The 23,590-nt window shown below is 42.0% G+C and overlaps 1 protein-coding gene across 1 annotated transcript in view; it reads right to left on the minus strand.

Annotated features, from left to right (window-relative positions):
* Positions 1-3,054: 3,054 nt before the first annotated feature.
* The window catches only part of ticrr (TopBP1-interacting, checkpoint, and replication regulator), a 46,657-nt gene continuing 26,121 nt past the window's right edge, over positions 3,055-23,590 (minus strand). Inside the window, exons 13-22 of the mRNA XM_078241307.1 lie at positions 23,456-23,543; positions 21,633-21,714; positions 18,416-18,553; positions 16,629-16,719; positions 16,403-16,467; positions 14,163-14,315; positions 11,645-11,769; positions 7,938-10,998; positions 6,800-6,922; positions 3,055-4,701 (exon numbers count right to left, since the gene is read on the minus strand). Of these exons, the coding sequence (XP_078097433.1) occupies positions 4,550-4,701; positions 6,800-6,922; positions 7,938-10,998; positions 11,645-11,769; positions 14,163-14,315; positions 16,403-16,467; positions 16,629-16,719; positions 18,416-18,553; positions 21,633-21,714; positions 23,456-23,543 (4,078 nt within the window). The 3' untranslated portion in view covers positions 3,055-4,549. The remainder of the gene's footprint in view (positions 4,702-6,799; positions 6,923-7,937; positions 10,999-11,644; positions 11,770-14,162; positions 14,316-16,402; positions 16,468-16,628; positions 16,720-18,415; positions 18,554-21,632; positions 21,715-23,455; positions 23,544-23,590) is intronic.

Raw genomic sequence — 23,590 nt, forward strand, 5'->3', positions numbered from 1 at the left:
AACCCAAGACGGGAATCAAACGCAGTGAGGCAGCACTGTTAACTACTGTACCACCAAATTAAAGCAAAGTGCTGTCTTCCCACATATCTTCTCAATCAGATTGACAATTTATTTTCTTTCAAGCTCAGGCTCCTCATTGCTGCCTGATGTTGCTGGCATCACAAAATGGTGCTATTGTAATAAACTAACAGGACTCGTGACAAAAGCCACCAATGCATCCTTCTCACACCTCTCCACAACAATCAGCAACCTACCAACACTATATGTAGGGTGACATGAAAAATAGCTTCCTGCATGAAATTTTGGCAAGCTACCAACAATTATGGAATCGGATGAATCAGACCCTATCCAAAGGAGGCATGAAGAAAATAAAACAAAACACTGACTGAATTAACTATTGCAATCCGATCGCAGCTATTTGAGTATACATGACAATGAGACGAACCTTCTGATTGTCAGAATAATAAACCCAATAAGTGTTATATACAGAACTTTTAAAGTCACTACTGAAACATGTTGAAGTTTAAACAATTTAAATTAGGTATGAGGGACATCTGCTGGCATAATCAAGCACTACAAGCAGTTGCCCCACACTGCCATACTCATGGTTAAAGCAATTTTTGAACTACTCAGAAAATATATAGTTGTTTACTAAGGCCTAGCTAACCAGTAATGAACTATAGAAACAGAAAAAAGGGCAAATGAACTAAAAGTGCAGGGGGAGAATATGATTAGAATAAAGATACCTCAGGCAGAGACACTTCAGCTGATGAGAAGTCTCAACTGAATAGTTTGTATTTTCTTCCCATCCCATCTATTGTAGATCAGTATTTAATTTTTTTCATGGGTGTCACAGGCTGGCCAGCATTTATTGTTCATCCCTAGTTGCTTTGCTTTATTTTGAACTTACTGTGAAAATCCCCTAGTCGCCACACTCCGGTGCCAGTTCAGGTACACCGAGGGAGAATTTAGCATGGCCAATGCACCTAACCAGCACATCTTTCAGACTATGGGAGGAAACTGGAGCACCGGAGGAAACCCACGCAGACACGGGGAGAACGTGCAGACTCCATACAGATAGTGACCCAAGCTGGGAATTGAACCCGGTCCCTGGCGCTGTGAGACAGCAGTGCTAACAACTGTGCCGCCCTCAACTGACCTTGGAGGGCAGTTGAGTCAACCATATCGCTGTGGCTCTGGAGTTATATGTAGGCCAGACCAGGTAAGGACAGCAGATTTCCTTCCCTAAAGGACATTAGTGAAGCAGATGGATTTTTCCGGCAATCGACAATGGTTTCATGGTCATCAGCAGTTTCTTAATTCCAGATATTTGAATGTACATGTTAAAAAGTCTGACATTTCACTTAAGTTGTGTACCAGTGGCAGTGTTTTCTATAACTGAGTTCACTGCTGTTGCAACTAATTTATTTAGAATGTTCTCCCTTTTTGTGATCTTACCTTATATTGTCAAATAATGAGTACATCAAAGTTAAGTAACATTAGTGCACCATCTTGTGGAGTATCTTCAAAGGGATATTTGCACACCAGGATTCAGTAAAGCAACAATAGGTTCAGTAATTTGCATGAATCCAGGGAAGCTAGAGAACCATAGAATCCCTGCAGTGCAGGAGGCCATTCAGCCCACTGAGTCTGCATCAACTCTCCAACAGAGCATCCCACCCAGGCACCATACCCACAAATCACATGTATTTACCCTATTAATCCCCTCCTAACCTACACATCTTTGGACACCAAGAGACAACTTGGCATGGCCAATCCACCTAACCTGCACATCTTTGGACTGTGGATGGAAACTGGAGCACCCGGAGGAAACCCGCGCTGACATGGGGAGAATGTACAAACTCCACACAGAAGACTGGAATTGAACACGGGTCCCTAGCACTGTGATGCAGCAGTACTAACCACTGTGCCACCTCAGAGGGCAGGGAAGTGCAGCCTGTAAATAAATGTCCTCACGGCAAGCAGTGGGACCCTCAGAAAATTAACTTTTTAATCCTTTGAAGGAGTTATGCTCAGATCTACCTTTGAGTACTCTGAAGACCCAAGAACACGTTACCTAATATTAGGAAAACAAGGTTCAGCAGGTTGTTAACGAAATGTTCTTTTGCTGCATTTAAATCCTTGACCTCAAGCTTGAGCAAGTTTCACGTAAGATGGGTTTGCTTTAACGCTGGGTGGCTAAGATGGCACAATTGTCATGGAAACTACTATTTTGACCTATTGATCCAATGACTATTCAACTTGAGCCAAATGCTCTCATTTATCCTTTCCACATAGTATTGGAAACATGCTTCGTACACCGAGGGTGCAGAATCCTTTCCTTCTAAACGTCCTCTGAGGAGAATGCATCATTAGCTGTCAGCATGACTGCATTCTTGCCTTCAAATCGTGCTTCCTCAATTGACACCATAAATAAAACAAATTAATTGGTAATTTATCTAGTCTTATTTTTGCAGGATTACATTGCATGTAGAACAGCTGAAATATTACCGTCACGTGTCACTGCACTTCAGTCATTCACTTTATGACCTTTTTGGAGACAGAGACAATTCACTGAATAGAATGGCTAACGGATCCGTCAAGTGTTATGAATTGATGAGGGGTTTTGATAAGGTAAATCAGGGTAAACTCTGCAAATGGGACAGATTAGAATCATAGAAACCCTATGGTGCAGAAGGAGGCCATTCGGCCCATCAAGTCTGCATCAACCACAATCCCACCCAGCCCCTATTCCCGTAACCCCACGTATTTACCTTGCTAATCCCCCTGATATTAAGGGGCAATTTAGCATGGCCAATCAAACTAACCTGCACATCTTTGGACTGTGGGAGGAAACCCACACAGACACGGGGAGAATGTGCAAACTCCACACAGACAGTGACCCAAGCCGGGAATCGAACTCGGGTCCCTGGCGCTGAGAGGCAGCAGTGCTAACCACTGTGCCACCGTGCTGCCCTATGATTATTTCCAGTCATCAGCGAGTTGGTAACCAGAGGGCATTGATCGAAGAAAACCACCAAAAGAACAAAGAGAGATGGTGGGAGTTTACTTTTATTAGACAAGAGGGTTGGAAGAACATTGAATGCTCTATATCAATACCTGTGGAGATAGAGAATCCATAACAACTTCTAAAAAGAGAAGCCTAGAAAAATAAACAGCAAGCAAATGGAACTATGTGGATCGATTTTTCAGACAATGGCTGCTCTCTGCTTTAGTTTGGAGATTCTAATATGGAACTATACCAATGGAAAACTTTTTCTAATCCTTGATGTGGGAAAATAAAAATCTCCAAATGCTGCAAATCAGCCAATAAAACACAAGGTCAGCACCTGAAAGTTGGGTTCGTGCGCCTTCAGCAAATCAGCATCTAAAAACAGTTTAATATATGGAACAACATTCACACACTGCATCCTTTTGTAAAATACTTTCTGTACACGGCGATAAACTCAATTTATTTTACCAAATAACTGTACAAAATGTTTATAATAGCTTTAATTAAAACTTTACACAATTTTACACCCAACCCCTAAATTTGTAACACTTTATACATAACTTGCTATTTAATAGAAATCTGAAACATCACCCAGTGATCTATCTGCATTCAACATGTGTCTCGGCCACATTCCCTTCCCAAATGGATCCAAAAGTTATCTTTTCAGGTAAATCTAAAATCCGATAAAAGATGAGCGCCCACTGTAAAATTTATTTAAAATTAAAAATGGCAGTTGTCAAGAGCAGCAATTCTTGAAAAGATCAAATCGTATCTGAGCGAAACAGCACAAAATACAACACAAGGTTTCTTGAGCAAAATTAGCTTCAGAAGCAGATTAGGAATTTCAGTTTTAAAAGTTAAGCAATTGAACTTTCCAGACAGATTATCTGTCCCCTGAGAAACAGAAACAAGTAGATTAAGAGATAGAACACCCACGATAACTCAATAATTTTGATCACAGGTTGGGACTTCAATCCATTTGATCTTATCTTTTCAGAATACCGACTCTCTTGTCAGCAACTGTACTAGCTCCTTCTACCCAAAGGACTGAGTTGAACTGCCCATTTCCAATGCACAATATCAACTCCACAGCATAAATTAATCCCTCTGTTCATGTACTCTGCACTCTTGTGGAAGAGGTCAGTAATTAGCCTGTGGCATTTAGGCATAAACGTTCAAACTCATCGTCCACTAATCCAGGTGGTCTCAGCCAAAGTTTGCACTAATACTTTGGGGAAGGGAGAAAAGTTTCGGCCATAAAGTATATATATTTTTTTAAAAGTCAAGAAAACTTGACCGTGTAAAAGCAACATGAAATTTGAAAATTCAATCAACCTGAACATGTGAACACAGGATTACAACTTGGAATGTAGTGTAGCACCCTCGCGCAGCCATTGCAGTCCACTTTGCATCCGGGGTGAACACCATAAAGTGGTTCCACTATGCAAAACATTTGCCGCATTTCATACTCTACATCCCAAGAGAAAAGCGATGGAAGCAAAACCAGCAGAGGATGAAGCCAAGATGGTGTTCCAGTTAACTGACTAGTTTTTTTCTGGAGTAGGTTTTTGTGATGCAACGACGAACAGGCGCTTTGGTGAAAGGAGAGCAATCCTGGTCAGTGTCACCAACGATCGCCTTCCCCTTGCTGGCAAAGCTGTCTGTCTGCATATCCTCGTGCATAACATCTGTAAAAGATTCAACATCATTAAGAACTAAGTTCTTTGCTCACAAAATTCTTAAGCTTAGTGGCTAAATGCATTGTGTGATGTGGAACCCAAATCCCAGGTTCAATTGGGACTTGTACTGAGTTATACAAATTCAGGTAGGTCTCAATCCTGGGTTGACAGAATAGACAAGACAACCATGTAGACAGGTTCACTCCGAATCGCCACCAAAGCACTTGTGGTTGTCTAATGAGGGCAGGAATGGTCTGGACTGTGTTGCTTTTCAGGGCAGATAGCCTGGCAACATCAAAATTACCCGAGGTTTGCACCAAAAAAACACTTCAGCAAAGGAGCAAAAGACTGAAAGTGCTGTTGGATTTTTAAGAACACATGGTCCCCATTCCCCTGCCACTATTAACCAATTGTTGTCAAAAGCAATTAAACATCAAGCAAGTAGGACATTTAGGACTGGGATGGAAGAGAGCAGAAAAAGTGCCTGGTGAAGTGAAGGCAGCTTATATTGATTAGGAATGTAGTTTCTGCAGATTATTTATTTTCTATATTTATGCTAAGGGCGAGGAGACAGAGTGTGGGGACCTTACTCAACAGCAAACACCCAATTTATCTAAATATATATACCTTTTCGTTTATGAAACGTGGGTGTCATTAGCAAAGCCAGCATTTATTTCCCATTCCTAATTGCTATCGAGGAGGTGGTGGGGAACTGTGTTCTTGAACCACTGCAACCGTGAGGCAAGTGTGATCCTACAGTGCTGTTACGTAAGGAATTTCAGGATTTTCCACTCAATGATATGAGAACGAATGAATGATAATACGGTTCCAAGTCAGGATGGTATAAACCTCTTCGTACCTCATCTGATCCCAGAACCAACTTCATGCAGATGAACATAAAATTACATTACCGCAGTTCCCAATTCACAAAGTGTCAGATTTTTAAGAACACATGGTCCCCATTCCCCCGCCACTATTAACCAATTGTTGTCAATGCTAATCAAACATATATCATTAATCTTTAAAATGGGCCAAGACTAGAGACTACTAAACGCAGATGAGAATGATATTGCATCACCAACTATTATGCTATGGAGATTGTTCCACTGATAGCCAACTGCTTCATGCACTGTGCACCAGTGGATTGCCTGCTTATAGACTGTACAATTGGCAAAGGACATGTTCCATCTAGCTCTGGTGGGAAACGCTTTCTGCTGAAGAAGCAAATTCACATGTTTGCTCAACCCCTACAATTGGATAAAGGGGGAAGTATTGGTGGGGGATATGAGAGAACGATAAAACTCCATTCCAAAGATCAATCGCTTTTCAAACCAGTAAAATGAAAATTTAATTTAAGTATCAGGATAAGCTTTTCCATAGAATCCCTACAGTGCAGAAAGAAGCCATTCGGCCCATTGAGTTTGCACTGACTCTCAAACAGCATTCTACCCAAGGCCCACTCCCCTGCAAATTTACCATGGCTAATCCACCTAACCTGAACATCTTTGGACTGTGGGAGGAAACCAGAGCACCCACAGGAAACCCATGCAGACACAGGGAAAACGTGCAAACTACACATAGTCACCCAAAGTTGGAATCAAACTGGGATCTCTGGCACTGAAAGGCAGCAATGCTAATCATGCTTTCATTGAAAAACAATTAGCTGATACTTAATAACATTCAGTTGAGATAAACACAAGAACAGGGTGATCTGCCAGAACAAATTTAGCTGTTACCATTCAGCTTACATCAAGAGGAACCCAGGTCAAGAATAAAAGGTTTAAATTTATTCCAATAGTTATTCCAATTTATTCTAATTAAACCGAATCATCCAAATTTCCATATCCTGATTTGGTTAACATTTGTCCACACCCAGATCCAAAAAAACCTACCGACCAGACCCAACCAATGAAACGTTGTGACACAGATCTTAAATAAATGGCATAAAACTTTGACAACAGTGTAAGTGGGGAGGAAGAATTCAGGAAGACAAGCCTTTCCCCATCTTTTCATTAGCTTGGGGGTAACTTTTGACCCATAAAACTATTACAGAGGTAATAATCGGTCATAACACTTAGTTGGATACGATGGGAAGTTTGAACGTTACCTTTGGTACCAGGTCTTTTCTTAGCAGATGTTGTCCCAGCATATAACAACGGTGACTGAGTGAGTGCCAGTAGGCTACTTGCAGACAGGGTCGATTTAACTTTACAGCTTGGTGATGCTACTGCTACAGAACACAAATAAAAGCATTACAATCACAGGTAGAAAACAGCCGTTATACCCAGTCTGCCAAAAGTTTCTTTGGCTCGCCTCATGCAAACTGTTCTACCCCAACATCCAAACATCAAAAAGGATTGATGCAATAATGTGTCTTTCGGACTCATCACTGGACTACAGATACATGTTTCTGCCAGTTATTCACAGGACCCTCACTCCACCCACGTGCTTTGACATAGTAATGGGACCATCCATAAGATGCACTGTAGCCACTGGTCAAGGCTCCTTAAATAGCACTTTCCACATCAACGACCTCTACCACCTAGGAGGACAAAGGCAGCAGCTGCATGAAAACACTACCAAGCTGCAATTCCCCCTGTAAGTCATGCACCAGACTGACTCGGAGCTATATTGCCATTTTTTCACTGTTGCTGGGTCAAATTCCTGGAACTCCCTCCCTAACAGCACTGTGGGTTTACCTACACTACATGGACTGCAGCGGTTCAAGAGGCACATCGTCACACCTGCTCAAGGGCAATTAGGATGGCCAATAAATACTGACCTTTCCCTTCTAAATCTCCTACCCCTTACCTTAAATCTATGCCCCCAGGCCATTGACCCCTCTAAGCAGAAAAGTTTCTTCCTATCTACCCTATATATGTCCCTCATAATTTTGTATCCCTTAATCAGGTTCTCCCCACCTCCACTTCCCCTCAGCCTTCTCTGCTCTAAGGAAAACAACCCCAGCAATATCCTGGTGAATCTCCTCTGCATCCTCGCTAATGTCATCGCATCCTTCCTATAAATGTGGCAACAAGAACTGCAAACAGTATTCTAGCTGTGGCCGAATGAGTGTTTTATTCAGTCCCACCATAATCTCCCTGTTTGTTTCACAGTTGAGTATTTTGAGCCATATTTCCATATATCTCTCCTCCCAAAAGGAGCTCATACGCTAACAGCTAAATTAAACTACAACATTTACTGAATTATAGTTTTGGGAGAAGCAAGTGAAGTCAGATAATCACCTGGACTATCGAAAACCACCTCGTCTTCAAGTGAATGCTGCCAGGTAAAGATCTTACAAGGAGAGAAAGAACCGGGTGGAGACTGTTCCTTTTGCACCTCTTCCTCTGCAAACTCGGTTTCTGAAAAAGGAGCAATGAAATTCGATTTCCTGCGCTTTTGAGCTTCTTTTTCGTCTTCTGATGTGGGAGATATAAAACTACGCCCACGTTTCCTAGACCGAAGGCCAAATTTTTCCTCTGGACTAGCTGGAAATCTTCGATCCCATTCAATAGTAGGGGAATGATCTTGTAACCTGCTCACTCCTTCCATACCAATCTCCTCCAAAGACACAGCTTTGTTGCTGTAGTGCTCTGTATAAAAGTTATCCTCCTTTTGCATGGCTGCAGTGTAGCCCTTTTGCCACTTCCCACCAAGTGGAGTTGTGGCTGCTTTCTTCCTCCGTGGCCAGTTCTTGATGGCATCGGGTGTTTGGGAGGGTCTGATCTTGTGTGTGGGAGAAGGGGTCCAGGGGACCAATCCCAAATCTGCTTGCGACGGAGAGGAAGTGTTAGAGGAACACTGGGTTGGAGTGTATGATTGGCAGATGTAAGTCTGGACCCCACCTTTTCTGGGTGTAGCTTTTGCTGGAGTGTTATGGGAAGAATGGAAACAAAATGATGGAGATATATGCCCTCCTTCCGTTTTTCCCGAATGCTTAACACACCACTGTGCGTTTCTCTCACCCAATGGGCTTTCACATCCACTCTTCTTTACACACACTGAGGGACTATCGCTGATTTTGATGACAGAGTGCTCCAGCTGTGGACTAAACACCGAACCAGAATTAGTCCGTTTGAATCGGAGTTTGGGAAGCCCAGAGTCTTGCATTTCTAGCTCAACCTCATAGGTTGGCATCGGTGGCCAATTCCGACCCTTTGGAGTTGAGATTTTTCTGGGAAATTCAGGTATCTGTTGCTGTGCAGCTGCTAGCCTCTGCCTCCTGTCTGGAGTCCAGCGGAATTCATAAGTTGTGGATTTATCTGGAATCGAGGGGAATTTAGCAGCATCGACAGAGTTAGAAACACTGGAATCAGACTCTCTTCTCAGCACAGCAAATTTCATTTTCAAGCCAGAGCTTTCACTTTGTATGAGTCTGACCTGAGATATGTCACTACTCTCTTCTGCTTGAGAGTTAGCTGCACCAGAATCTGCTGCACTAGTCAAAGATGAATCCAGTCTCTCAGCTATCAAACCGACATTGGAAACTGTGCTCTGAGAAGAGTGAGAAAGAGAATCTGAAGCATTTAATCCGACAACTGCATTAAAACAGTCCTCTCCAAGATTCCCCAAGTTATCACAGGTCGCTGCTGACCAACTGAGAGATATATTTTGCTTGGTCACAAACCTTGCACGAGTGTCAGGGACCTCAATTTTTATTTGCGGTATACTCATCCGCAAATTGGGTTCTTGCAGGGCATGTTCTTCCTCAAGGTTGGATGTCCTGAATGCCCTGTGGCTCTTTGGAGACTTCCTTTGTAGATTACAAATTGTGCTTTTACTTTTCTCTGGTGTTTTTAACATTCGGTCTAATCGCATCTTTGAGGTGGCACAATTTCCTGGCATTTTCATCGACACTACATCTGCTTCACTTCTAGTCACAGACCTGAGTGCTGCCCTCAGCACTGGTCTAGATTTAGACACCGTACTCTCTTCATGTTTAGATGTTATGTTAAGCTCAGACATTGTTCTTGGAGGAGTTTTAAGATGCGGAGGTGCTGAACTTGATGTAGATTGTGACTGAGTCATTACTGGGCTTTTAAGTGGTGTTGAGTTATACTTAGACAGCAGCTTCTGATCAACTTTTGAGTGTGCAACATTAAGCCAACTCCCTGTTCTTGCTGATGTATCTGTCACCTCTACCTTTGATGGTGTTACAATAAACATTGATCGTGTCCTCACTGGGCTTTTGGGTGATGTTGCAGTAAACTTTGATGGTGTCTTCAATTCTGATTTTAAGGGCGTTGTACTAAGCACTGATCGTGTTCTTACTGGGCTTTCGGGTGGTGGAAACCTATATTTTGATGGAGTCTTCAACCCTGATTGCATGGATGTTACATTAAACATTGATTGTGTCCTTACGGGGTTTTTGGGTGGTGTTGCATTATGTTTTGATGGTGTCTGCACCTCAAATTTTGACAGTGTAACATGTAGCCCATCTCTTGTTCTTGCTGGGCTTTTATGTTGCATTGCACAAAGTCTATCTGGTGCAGAGACACTATACATAGATCTGGTCATCATTGAAGTTTGCAGGGGCGTTTGAAAACTGGCTTTCCAGATACTCGTTGATGTACAAGGAGTGCTTGCACTGGATTTCTGAGATTTGCTCTGATCCGATGAGCATGAAGTATCAGCAGTCCTCTTCAAAGATCTGAGTGTGCAAATTTTTGGAGTGAGAGAGATGAATGACTCATCAGATTTAGATCTCCTCAACTTTATGTTTCGTGGTGCACAAGGTGTTGATGATTTATCTTTTGACAAGTTATTGATTGAATAGGATGGCAATAGCTTTTTGGAAATTCTAACTGGACTGTTCAGTACTGATAAACTTTTCCTTGGTGATTTGACTTGGGAGGCAGATTCCACAGTGTTCGAAGACACAGCAGGAACATTTACTGTTGAGCTGTTTCTGCAAGGAGATGATAGGCGCTCACTCCGTCTGGGAGATGGTTTGACTGACAGATGGTCCCTGTAAGGCAATGGCAGCAACAGATGTCCACTTACCACGAGGGGGGAATTAAACGAGGATTGAACTTCCATTTTCGGAGCTAAAATACTTTTGCTAGCTGTTCCTTTGTTCAGACGTTCACTTCGTCTAGGTGACTGAAATTGTGAATTGGTTTCCATTTTCCATGGTGAAGACTCCTTACTTAAGTAATCATTGATGCTATTTTTTGTTGTTGGGCTCTTGGAGCTCCTGGCTTTCTTCCCTGGTGTCAAATAGCTGGGTGTTCGGGGAGATTTCTGGGTGGCTCTGTTCTTGTTCGGGGAGCTCAGGGGATTATCGGGAATAGGCTTTGGACTCTGATAGTATTAAAGAGACAACGTTATTAAACTTCATTTCTAAAACATAAACAGTTCATCATAAACTTTTACAAAATGTTGGCACGGCTAACAATGACATCTAACTAGCCGAAGGTTGATTAACTAAAAGCTTCTTGGTCAACATTATTCCCAATAATGTGCAAACTAAGCTGCAACCCAGAAGCTTATTCTCCAGTCAGTCTTTGTACTTGGGCATACTATTGGAATGAAACACTTACTACATTTTCAAAAGTTACTTTTAAATAACATCTTGTGCTCAGGTCAAAGGGTGTTGATATAGACGAATGAGACATCTCATATTCCAAGGAACCAGTTATAAGCATTTTTACATTACAGATATTAAGTTTCAAATTTTTCACAATTCACAGAAAGGGGATAATGACCCGAATCAAATATTTAGCATAACTTTAAAATTAAAAATTGATCCATACTGGAAGACAAAAGTACGCGAGGGGGGAGAGCAGGGGGTGGGAGGAGTAGTGCAGGGGCAGGGGGGAGAGGAAAGGAGAACAAAGGAAGAGGAGAACTCAATTTCATTTCTTTGCTTTTTTTCCCCCCTTCAATCATTCAAGTCATCGGATTTCATTTTCTCCATCTGAATTAAAATTGTGAAGTTCCATCATACCTGTACGACAGATAAGCTCTCAGAGTCCAAACAGTAAGCCTTTGATGACCGCTTCTCTTTAGGACTGACAAGTCCACGTACGGCACCAAAAAGAAGCTGATTTGGAGACCGGATGATTTGATTGTCTAAAGAGAAAGTGCAGTAAAAATAATCTCTTTTAGTACATACAAGGTTTGAACATCAATTTGACAATACTAAAGATTTATATTTATGCCTTGTCTCAATGCGTACATTGATCTACTTTGAAGCACATGCTTATTTTATAAGTAAAAGCTGTGCCAACTTCACAGTTATGTGACTATGTACCATCTTGTGATCTGGTAGTCCTGGCTCATAGGCTACTTCTGGTCACAACACTGGAAATTTGAGGCTTTTTGAATATTTACATGTTATTTTTGTCATCCACCTTAACGAGTGGATGGGGCTGTCACTGCGACAAATTGAAGGGTGACACTAATTATAATGCAAAACCTTTTTCAGAATTGCATTAGTCCGTCAGCCTATATTGTGCCTAGAAACACACAGCCCTCTGAGTCATTCTAAAACATTAATCAACTATACCTGTACACTGAGCTTCTTTTCCATGTTCCAGTGCATATTTTAAATAAAGCAGATGACTATATAGTCATAGAGTCAGAGGTTTACAGCATGGAAACAGGCCCTTCAGCCCAACTTGTCCATGCCACCCTTTTTTTCTAAAACCCCTAAGCTATTCCCAATTGCCCACATTTGGCCCATATCCCTCTATACCCATCGTACCCACGTAACTATCTAAATGCTTTTTAAAAGACAAAATTGTACCCGCCTCTACTACTTCCTCTGGCAGCTTGTTCCAGACACTCACCACCCTCTGAAAAAATTGCCCCTCTGGACACTTTTGTATCTCTCCCCTCTCACCTTAAACCTATGCCCTCTAGTTTTAGACTCCCCTACCTTTGAGAAAAGATATTGACTATCTACCTTGTCTATGCCCCTCAATATTTTATAGACCTCTATAAGGTCACCCCTCAGCCTCCTACGCTCCAGAGAAAAAAGTCCCAGTCTATTCAGCCTCTCCTTATAACTCAATCCATCAAGTCCCAGTAGCATCCTAGTAAATCTTTTCTGCACTCTTTCTAGTTTAATAATATCCTTTCTATAATAGGGTGACCAGAATTGCACACAATATTCCAAGTGTGGCCTTACCAACGTCCTGTACAACTTCAACAAGACATCCCAACTCCTGTATTCAATGTTCTGACCGATGAAACCAAGCATGCCGAATGCCTTCTTCACCACTCTGTCCACCTGTGACTCCACTTTCAAGGAGCTATGAGCATGTACCTCTAGATCTCTTTATTCTGTAACTCTCCCCAACGCCCGACCATTAACTGAGTAAGTCCTACCCTGGTTCAATCTACCAAAATGCATCACCTCGCATTTGTCTAAATTAAACTCCATCTGCCATTCGTCAGCCCACTGGCCCAATTGATCAAGATCCCGCTGCAATTGGAGATAACTTTCTTCACTGTCCACTATGCCACCAATCTTGGTGTCATCTGCAAACTTACTAACCATGCCCCCTATATTATCATCCAAATCATTAATATAAATGACAAATAACAGTGGGCCCAGCACTGATCCCTGAGGCACACTGCTGGTCACAGGCCTCCAGTTTGAAAAACAACTCTCTACAACCACCCTCTGGCTTCTGTCAAGGAGCCAATTTTGTATCCAATTAGATACCTCACCTGGATCCCGTGAGATTTAACTTTATGCAACAACCTACCATGCGGTACTTTGTCAAAGGCCTTGCTAAAGTCCATGTAGACAACATCAGCTGCACTGCCCTCATCTACCTTCTCGGTTACCCCTTCAAAAAACTCAATCAAATTTGTGAGACATGATTTTCCACTCACAAAATGTTGAATCATAATGATTTTTTATGTGCCACTAAAAAAGTATTCAAAAATTGTTCTTGAAAATTTGTTAAACATAACGAGTGATCTCTGGTGGCTTGGCAGGTAAAGGCCAAAGGTCAGAAAGTCTTGGGTTCAATGTCAGCACATCCAATCTAGGCACATCCTGAGTTAGCTGGACAGGCATTTTGATTAGTAGGATAAAGTTAGCCTTAGGACACCTGAACTATGCAGTGCAATGATCAACCTGGGTTCCCACTTAATACAATGACCCCTGCTTGTAATGTTCACATTGAGGTCAGGTCAGAAACGGGTTCAGATCCCAATTATTAAATAGCCACCAACATGAACAGTCAGGATGTCAGATGAAGAATGAAGCTGCCACCTATGTACAATTGTATCAAAGGAAGGTGGAGAAAATTGTAAAATGCACAAACAACTGTTGCTTTTTAAAAAAAGTTTTAAATTGAAGTTTGAGGGAGACATCATGTTATGGCCTCTTAAAAGAAATTCACCAAACCCAATGTTTTCTGACCCGGGGCAAACAAAAAATCACCTACTTTTCAAAAGCCACATGAATATACATAGAAGCAATTGCATCTTGGAAGTAATACGTTTACCTGCTCTTTTTGCTTTCCCTGCCTGTATATGTGACAATGACTGGACTCGCTCCAAACTCCGAGACATTGAGCATGAACCAGAGTAAAACGAACTAGAATTACTCCTGGCAAGAGAGACTTTCCTGATGCGTGGACTCCTCCTAAGATTAGAATCTGCACACAAGAAAAACTATATAAAGGAAGAGAACACATGCAAGGTTGAACCAAGTAATTTCATTTTTAACATTTTCGGAATAAGTTCACCAAAAAAATGGCTTTTAATTATGGTCACTCAAACATTCAAACTATATGGGCAGGCGCTTAAATCATGCAGGATTGTTGCTGCTAAACATAAATAAAGGCTGCATTGTGAAGTCCTATACTGCTAATTATGCCCTCTTGGTCAAAGAACAAAGAACAATACAGCACAGGAAACAGGCCCTTCGGCCCTCCAAGCCTGTGCCACTCCTTGGTCCAACGAGACCAATCGTTTGTATCCCTCCATTCCCAGGCTGCTCATGTCACTATCCAGCTAAGTCTTAAACGATGTCAGCGTGCCTGCCTCCACCACCCTACTTGGCAGCGCATTCCAGACCCCCACCACCCTCTGTGTAAAAAACATCCCTCTGATATTTGAGTTATACTTCGCCCCTCTCACCTTGAGCCCGTGACCCCTTGTGATCGTCACCTCCGACCTGGGAAAAAGCTTCCCACTGTTCACCCTATCTATACCCTTCACTTGGCTGATTGACCTTGAATTAATATGCTGGGTTCACATGACCAATAACATGGTTTATCTGAACTGGATTGCCCACTTGAGAACCCCTTTCAATCTAAATTCAGTTGATAGCTACAAGCCTTTTAATTCAGTAGCAAATCATTTGTCCTTAATTTATATTTCATAATATCATAGATACATCACAGGAAGCCATTTGGACCACCATGCAGCTGCTGAATTCTTTGAGAGAATTCAATTGACATCCCTGTTCTTTCCCCAGATCTGCAAAACCTTCCCCTTCAAATATTTATCAAACATCATTAATTAGTGAATCTGTTTCCACCACTCTTACTCTTGCACGCCAGATTATAGCTTTCTTTGTAAAAATACTTTACTTTGCCCCACCTCCAAACTCAGTGGCCTGGGCCTCAGCTCCTCCCTCTGCAACTGGATCCTGAACTTCCTAACCCACAGACCACAATCAGTACAGGCAACAGCACCTCCTCCACGATCATCCTCAGCACCGGTGCCCACAAGGCTGTGTTCTCAGCCCCCTAGTATACTCCTTATACACCTATGACTGTGTGACCAAATTCCCCTCCAACTCGATTTTCAAGTTTGCTGACGACACCACTGTAGTGAGTCAGACCTCAAACAATGACGAGACAGAGCACAGGAATGAGATAGAGAATCTGGTGAACTGCTGCGGCAACAATAATTTCTCCCTTAATGTCAACAAAATGAAGGAGATTGTCATCGACTTCAGGAAGCATAAAGGAGAACATGCCCCTGTCTACATCAACAGGGACGAAGTAGAAAGGGTCGAGAGCTTCAAATTGTTAGGTGTCTAGATTACCAACAACCTATCCTGGTCCTCCATGCCAACACTATAGTTAATAAATGTCTCTACTTTCTCCGAAGACTAAGGGAATTTGGCATGTCAGCTATGACTCTCACCAACTTTTACAGATGCACCACAGAAAGCATCCTTTCTGGTTGTATCACAGCTTGGTATGGCTCCTGCTCTGCCCAAGACCACAAGAAACTACCAAAGGTTGCGAATGTAGCCCAATCTATCACGCAAACCAGCCTCCCATCCATTGACTCTGTCTACACTTCCCGCTGCCTCTGCAAAGCAGCCAGTATAATTAAGAACCCCACCACCCCGGATATACTCTCTTCCATCTTCTTCTGTCGGGAAAAAGATACAAAAGTCTGAGGTCACGTACCAACCGACTCAAGAATAGCTTCTTCCCTGCTGCCGTCAGACTTTTGAATGGACCTACCTCGCATTAAGTTGACCTTTCTCTACACCCTAGCTATGACTGTAACACTACATTCTGCACTCGTTTCCTTCTCTATAAACGGTCAGCTTGTCTGTATAGCGCGCAAGAAACTATAATTTTCACTGTATACTAATACATGTGACAATAGTAAATCAAATCAAAACCTGTTCACTTTAATGAAATGATTTAACATTGGCAATTTGTGAAGTTTGCATTAATAGTGCATGAAATACTTAATCAATCACCCAACACCTTACCAGTAAATCGAGCTCTCTCTGGAGATTCTTTTACAATACTAACATCAGAATCAGTCACTGAGCACCTGCCGGAAAACAATCATGAAGTTTAATTCTCATACAAGGTTGTTGACATATCTAAAGTGATTCTATTTCTCATATTTTTTAAATTACTAAAGATTCCAGTGATGCATTCTGACAGGGAATAGAAAGAGAATTAAATGTCATTTTGTATATGGTCACATACCTCCCTCTAATCTGCTTGTCCAGGAGTCGGTGTGATACCTGTTTGTGAAGCGGTGTTTCAGTCACCTTCCTGGTCAGTAACCTTCGATGACCTAAAAAGGCAAATATATTCTACTTGTATTACTTTCCTAATTTAGATACGAGACCGTTTGTAAAACTAACCAAAACGAGGGGGGGCGATGGCCTAGTGGTATTATCATGAGACTATTAATCCAGAAACTCAGTTAATGTCCTGGGAACTTGGGTTCGAATCCCGCCACAGCAGCTGGTGGAATTTGAATTCAATAAAAAATATCTGAAATTAAGAATCTACTGATGACCATGAAACCATTGTTGATTGTTGGAAAAACCCATCTGGTTCACTAACGTCCTTTAAGGAAGGAAATCTGCTGTCCTTACCCGATCTGGCCTACATGTGACTCCAGAACCACAGCAATGTTGTTGACTCTCAACTGCTCTCAGTCAACTAAGGATGGGCAATAAATGCTGGCCAGCCAGCGATGCCCATGTCCCACGAATGAATTAATAATAAAAAAAACAAGCTTAAATAAGTTTCATCTAATGTCGATTATAGCAATCTATAAATAAATTTATGCAATTAACTTAATCTCATGCCCATGATAAGATTTATCATTCACCTAGGGCATTATCTAGGCTTTGAGGAGGTGGAGCTATGTAGTGACTTCTGCTGGAACACGTGTACACAGATATCAAACATAGAAGCACTAAGTGCATTGTCAAACAGCTTACTGTTCATTGCAACAGTTGTATGGCAGAAACCAGAAAGTTAAATGACCCTGCAATTGTATCCCCAAAAAAAAGCACCAAAAAAGGAGGGAAAAAACTGATCTAGCCTAAAATTTCTAGTTTAATACCAGTGGGTTAACATCTAGAGTGCTACATGGTCAAACAGTAGGCCACTACAATGCTGTTCTGCATAGGAGTGTCTTTTGAGAAGTGGGATGGAGCTTATAAAATAAACATCTCCAGCTGAAGGAGTGAGTATCAATCATAGCAACAGACGCTAAAATGAGGCAGTGGACCATGCCCCAAATCCTCCAGGTCACTGGAGAAAGGATGCACGATGTAAGATGCCCATCAGGACCCTGTGGAAGTCTGGATATGTGGATCTATGTAGGAATTGCCCAGGAAGTTTAAACTTCTGACGGGTAATTCCCTGTTCTTTGGGTGCCTCCGTGAAAGCCTCAGACTCTGAGCTAGAGACGGAGACTTGGGATAGTTACCCAGGCAATGTTAGATAGATTAAAACTTTGTCTAACACCTGATTAACTTCACAGTCAAACCACCTGAACTGCTGAGGGGTTGCAGCGCTTCAAGGCGGCTGCTCCCCACCACCTTCTGAATGGCAACTAGGGATGGGCAATAAATGCTGGCCTTGCCAGTGACACACACATCCCGTAATGAGTAAAAAAAAATACCCAAATCAACTCCCTGACCCAACCGACTGCCACTCTCAATCCGACCACTCAACTCATCCATTCACGAACCCACGTTCAAAGGCTGAGAGAATAAGGCAGCTGGTGTTATAAAAAAAGGCGGAGTCCTCTCTTTCCCCAACTCTAGTCCGCTCTAACAGAGTTCCCTGAGGGACACTGCACTGCGCATTTCTTTGATACCTGGAGTCGGAAGAAATGTGTAATAGTATCGGGTCAGGGGAATCTTCACATGCAACAGCAATGTGCTACTCGCAAGAATCAGGCCAGAATATTTATATGTGGTCACTTCAACACCATAACTGCATGAATTCACATATAAAAACGTAAAAACCTTTATTAGCTTTTTGTTCACCGTGCAGGTGTCTCACTCCTTCAACAACTGATTCAGAGTAGCTTTTTGGCATCTTCGACTTTTTCCTCGGAGACGGGTTTTCTCGATTAAACAGATTCCTTCTCACTTTAGTAACCTCTAAAAGGATGAAACACACAGGAACAAAGTCATTTGAGCGGTAACCAACCCAAGAGTTTTGACAGAATAACTTAAGCAATTTATTTTATCCACTGGGAACTGACACTAACAAGTATGCATTATTGGCAGTTTTATCTCTCCCATTACTCCTTTTGGGATATATTTCCATTGGCAGTTAGTCCTCAAAACCACCAGTCAAAAATACTCAACTCTAGAGGCCTGACACACCAGCTAGATTCTATACTTACTCAACAAGAACATGTAGGCATGTTGCAACAAGGGTTACTGGATAGTAATCAGAAGCATAAACTACAATTGTTATTTTTTTAAAACCGTCCTAGTCCCCTGATCAGTCAATTCAGCAGACCAGGAATTGAGCCCAGGAATCTCAGTGCTGGGTCAAACAAATTTCCATTTGGCACCCAGTTATCTTCCTCTATAAGAGGATGACAATATTATATCTTCCCCTCAACAACTTGCTTTTACATAGCATCTCTAAATGTAGAAAAATGTCTCAAAGTGCTCCATACGGGTGTAATTGCTTTTTTTTCCTATAAAAGTAAAGGTATTGAGCAAAAGATACAAAAGGAACTAACCAAAACCTTGTTTGAAGATTGGGTTTTAAGGAGGATTTTAAAGGTGGCAATGGAGGTACAAATGTTGATCAGGATACTGAGAGAGCTCCCCTTGACCTTCAACAATTGTTTATTCATGCCCACCTGAGCAGACAGATGACGCTTTAATTTAACATCCTAACTGAATAAGGCAACCTTGAATAGTGGTGTTACAGGCTAATAGGCTGGAGGAAATAGTTGTTCGGAGGGAGGATGTACTGGCAGTTTTGAATAAACTGAAGGTCGATAAGTCCCCTGGGCCTGATGAAATGTATCCTAGGATTCTTTGGGAGGCAAGGGATGAGATTGCAGAGCCTTTGGCTTTGATCTTTGGGTCCTCACTGTCCACGGGGATGGTGCCAGAGGACTGGAGAGTGGCGAATGTTGTTCCTCTGTTTAAGAAAGGGAATAGAAATGATCCTGGTAATTATAGACCGGTTAGTCTTACTTCGGTGGTTGGTAAATTGATGGAAAAGGTCCTTAGGGATGGGATTTACGACCATTTAGAAAGATGCAGATTAATCCGGGATAGTCAGCACAGATTCCTGAAGGGCAGGTCGTGCCTCACAAATTTGATTGAATTTTTTGAGGAGGTAACTAAGTGTGTTGATGAAGGTAGGGCAGTTGATGTCATATACATGGATTTTAGTAAGGCATTTGATAAGGTCCCCCATGGTCGGCTTATGATGAAAGTAAGGAGGTGTGGGATAGAGGGAAAGTTGGCCGATTGGATAGGTAACTGGCTATCTGATCGAAGAGAGGGTGGTGGTGGATGGAAAATTTTCGGACTGGAGGCAGGTTGCTAGCGGAGTGCCGCAGGGATCAGTGTTTGGTCCTCTGCTCTTTGTGATTTTTATTAATGACTTAGAGGAGGGGGCTGAAGGGTGGATCAGTAAATTTGCTGATGACACCAAGATTGGTGGAGTAGTGGATGAGGTGGAGGGCTGTTGTAGGCTGCAAAGAGACATAGATAGGATGCAAAGCTGGGCTGAAAAATGGCAAATGGAGTTTAACCCTGATAAATGTGAGGTGATTCATTTTGGTAGGACTAATTTAAATGTGGATTACAGGGTCAAAGGTAGGGTTCTGAAGACAGTGGAGGAACAGAGATCTTGGGGTCCATATCCACAGATCTTTAAAGGTTGCCACTCAAGTGGATAGAGCTGTGAAGAAGGCCTATAGTGTGTTAGCTTTTATTAACAGGGGGTTGGAGTTTAAGAGCCGTGGGGTTATGCTGCAACTGTACAGGACCTTGGTGAGACCACATTTGGAATATTGTGTGCAGTTCTGGTCACCTCACTATAAGAAGGATGTGGAAGCGCTGGAAAGAGTGGAGAGGAGATTTACCAGGGTGCTGCCTGGTTTGGAGGGTAGGTCTTATGAGGAAAGGTTGAGGGAGCTAGGGCTGTTCTCTCTGGAGCAGAGGAGGCTGAGGGGAGACTTAATAGAGGTTTATAAAATGATGAAGGGGATAGATAGAGTGAACGTTCAAAGACTATTTCCTCGGGTGGATGGAGCTATTACAAGGGGGCATAACTATAGGGTTCATGGTGGGAGATATAGGAAGGATATCAGAGGTAGGTTCTTTACGCAGAGAGTGGTTGGGGTGTGGAATGGACTGCCTGCAGTGATAGTGGAGTCAGACACTTTAGGAACATTTAAGCGGTTATTGGATAGGCACATGGAGCACACCAGGATGATAGGGAGTGGGATAGCTTGATCTTGGTTTCAGATAAAGCTCGGCACAACATCGTGGGCCGAAGGGCCTGTTCTGTGCTGTACTGTTCTATGTTGTATATGTTCTAATAGTGTAGTATGCCATTATCATTGTATCGAAGAGATTAATCAGTGACTTTGGGCTCAAAATCCACCCCTTCTATAATGTGGCGACCATACATTTGATCTGCAACAACTTACCAAGTTTACTTAAAACAGTTCCTTCTTCTCCTATGAGCTCTCCAAGGTACATGCCAGCCTGATTTGGATGTACATTGCTACTGTGTCAGAATCCTGAAATTCACATCTAATACTATTCCAGGAGCATAGAGTAAGGGGCAGATGCAAAAAAAACACCTGGTCAGACATACAGAGTGAAGTGAGGCTGTGATGGCTTTCATACAAGGATATTAAACAAAGGGATCAGCATGCTACAACTAGGTGGCAAAATTCCAATTTTGCAGCACTGGAATTGCATAACAGAAAAGGGGAAATAAACAGCAGGAATTTAACAACAACAATTTTTGAATTCACTTGCAATAAATGCCATTATATTTGCCCCACAGATATGAGAGTAGTGAGCCTTACAACAGCTCACAAGAGAGGGCATCGCCCAATGACCAGACTATGACCTAATCAAGACATGAGCTGTTCAATAATCAACCACATGGGTCCCAGCACTCAGCAACACAATATTAAATATATATTTATCATAAATGCTGCACAATATAAATATGATCAAATTGTACCTTGAGCTTCCTTTTGTGAAGGTGGTGGTGGCAGGACTGCCTGCTCAATAGCAATGGGAGGGTGAGACTGAATGTTTTCCCGCTGCAAGAAACAATTTTGATTAGCACAATTTCCAGCTATGCTCAGATTTTCATGTTGGAAATTTTCAAACTTCTACACAGGTTACAAGTGTTTGCAGATTTTGTGTGTGTAAAGTTATTTTAAGGGCGTTTCAATCATTGCTTTAAGTCAAAAACTTATCTGGACAGGTGCTGCAAATACAACTAGAAGTTTGACAATTGCATTAAACACAAGTGAAAAATGGACCATATGAAATACTTCTCCCAGACAAATGCAGCACATGGCAAGTGCAACATTTGGCCCTACAATATACCCTAGCACACCAATCACTGGAAGCAAGCATGAAGGTACAGCAAGCAGTTGGGAAGATGTGTTGGCCTTCATTGCAAGAGGGCTTGAGTACAGGAGCAAGGACGTCTTATTGCAGCAGTACAGGGCCTTGGTGAGACCACACCTGGAGTACCGTGTGCAGTTTTGGTCTCCTTACCCAAGAAAAGGATATATTTGCCAAAGAGGGGGTGCAGCAAAGGTTCACCAAACTTATTCTAGGATGACAGAACTGTTATACGAGAGGAGATTAGGTCGACTGGGCCTGTATTCACTGGAGTTTAGAAGAATGAAAAGGGATTTCATTAAAACGATTACATTTCTGACAGGGCTGGACAGACTAGATGCAGGGTTGTTGTTCCTCTTGTTCTGGGTTTTAGAACAAGGGGTCATAGTCTCAGGATGCGGGTAGGCCACTTAAGACTGAGATGAGGAGATGCCTCTTCACTCACTGGATGGTGAATCAAAATTATTTGCAAAGTAAATAGTCTCTTAAAACAATATTTATTGTAGTTATCATGCACCAAGTTCTACAATTTCAGCTTCACTATTCTTCGCTCTTCACTCACTGGATAGTGAATCTGTGGCATTCTCTACCACAGAAGGCTGTGGAGGCCAAGTCAAAGAATATACTTAAGGAAATAGATAGATTCCTAGACTCTAAAGGTCTTAAGATAGAGGATCAGCCATGATCATATTGAATGGCACAGCAGCTCCGAGGGCCAAATGACCTACTCCTGCTCCTATTTTCTATGTACATAAATAACAAGGATAATAAACTTCAGGAAAACAAGCAGACTAGTGAAATTGGTAAATGAAATTCAACAAGAACACGAGAGCTGATCTATTTAGTAGGAAAAATTAGAAGTGCCAACATAACCTAAAGCACAATTTTAAAGGGGTGGAGGAAGAGAGTAATCTCAGTGCGTACGTAAATATATCATTGGAATTGGCAGGACAAGTTTATAGAGCTGTTTAAAAATAGAGCACAAAAGGGAGGAAATTATGCTAAAATAAAATGTTGGAAAGGCATCTGTAGGAATAGTGCATTCAAAGCTGGGCACCCCAACAGGAAGAATGCCAAGTCCTTGGAGAGGGTACAGAAGAGTTGTACTAGAATGGTGCCAAGGACAAGAGCATTTGGTTTTCTGGATAATGAAGAAGAGCAGAGAAGGTCGAGCAGATTGAGTAGAAGTGCTCAAAATCAAAGCGTTTTGATGGTAAATAAGTACCAACTGCTCCTGGTGACTGTCAAGGTTACTTGAAAAGTAAATAGTCTCTTAAAACAATATTTATTATAGTTATCATGCACCAATTTCTACATTTCAGCTTCACTATTCTTGTACCCACCACCCTATCCTCAATTCGGATCAGAAATTCCAGTAGGCTTTAGCAATTACAGATTCACAAAGATGTTTCCTCCTAAGCAACTTACCAGTTTCATAGATTTCTTGGGGATTTGAATTTGTCGCAAATTATGGGACACCTCAGACATGCTCCGATGCCTCATCAGTGGAAGGCTCCTAAAAATAAAAGAAGTGTATTTGAATAGGGCTTTTTTTGAATTTAC

The sequence above is a fragment of the Mustelus asterias genome, chromosome 24 (genome assembly GCF_964213995.1).
Source record: "Mustelus asterias chromosome 24, sMusAst1.hap1.1, whole genome shotgun sequence".
In the NCBI taxonomy this organism is placed as follows: Eukaryota; Metazoa; Chordata; class Chondrichthyes; order Carcharhiniformes; family Triakidae; genus Mustelus; species Mustelus asterias.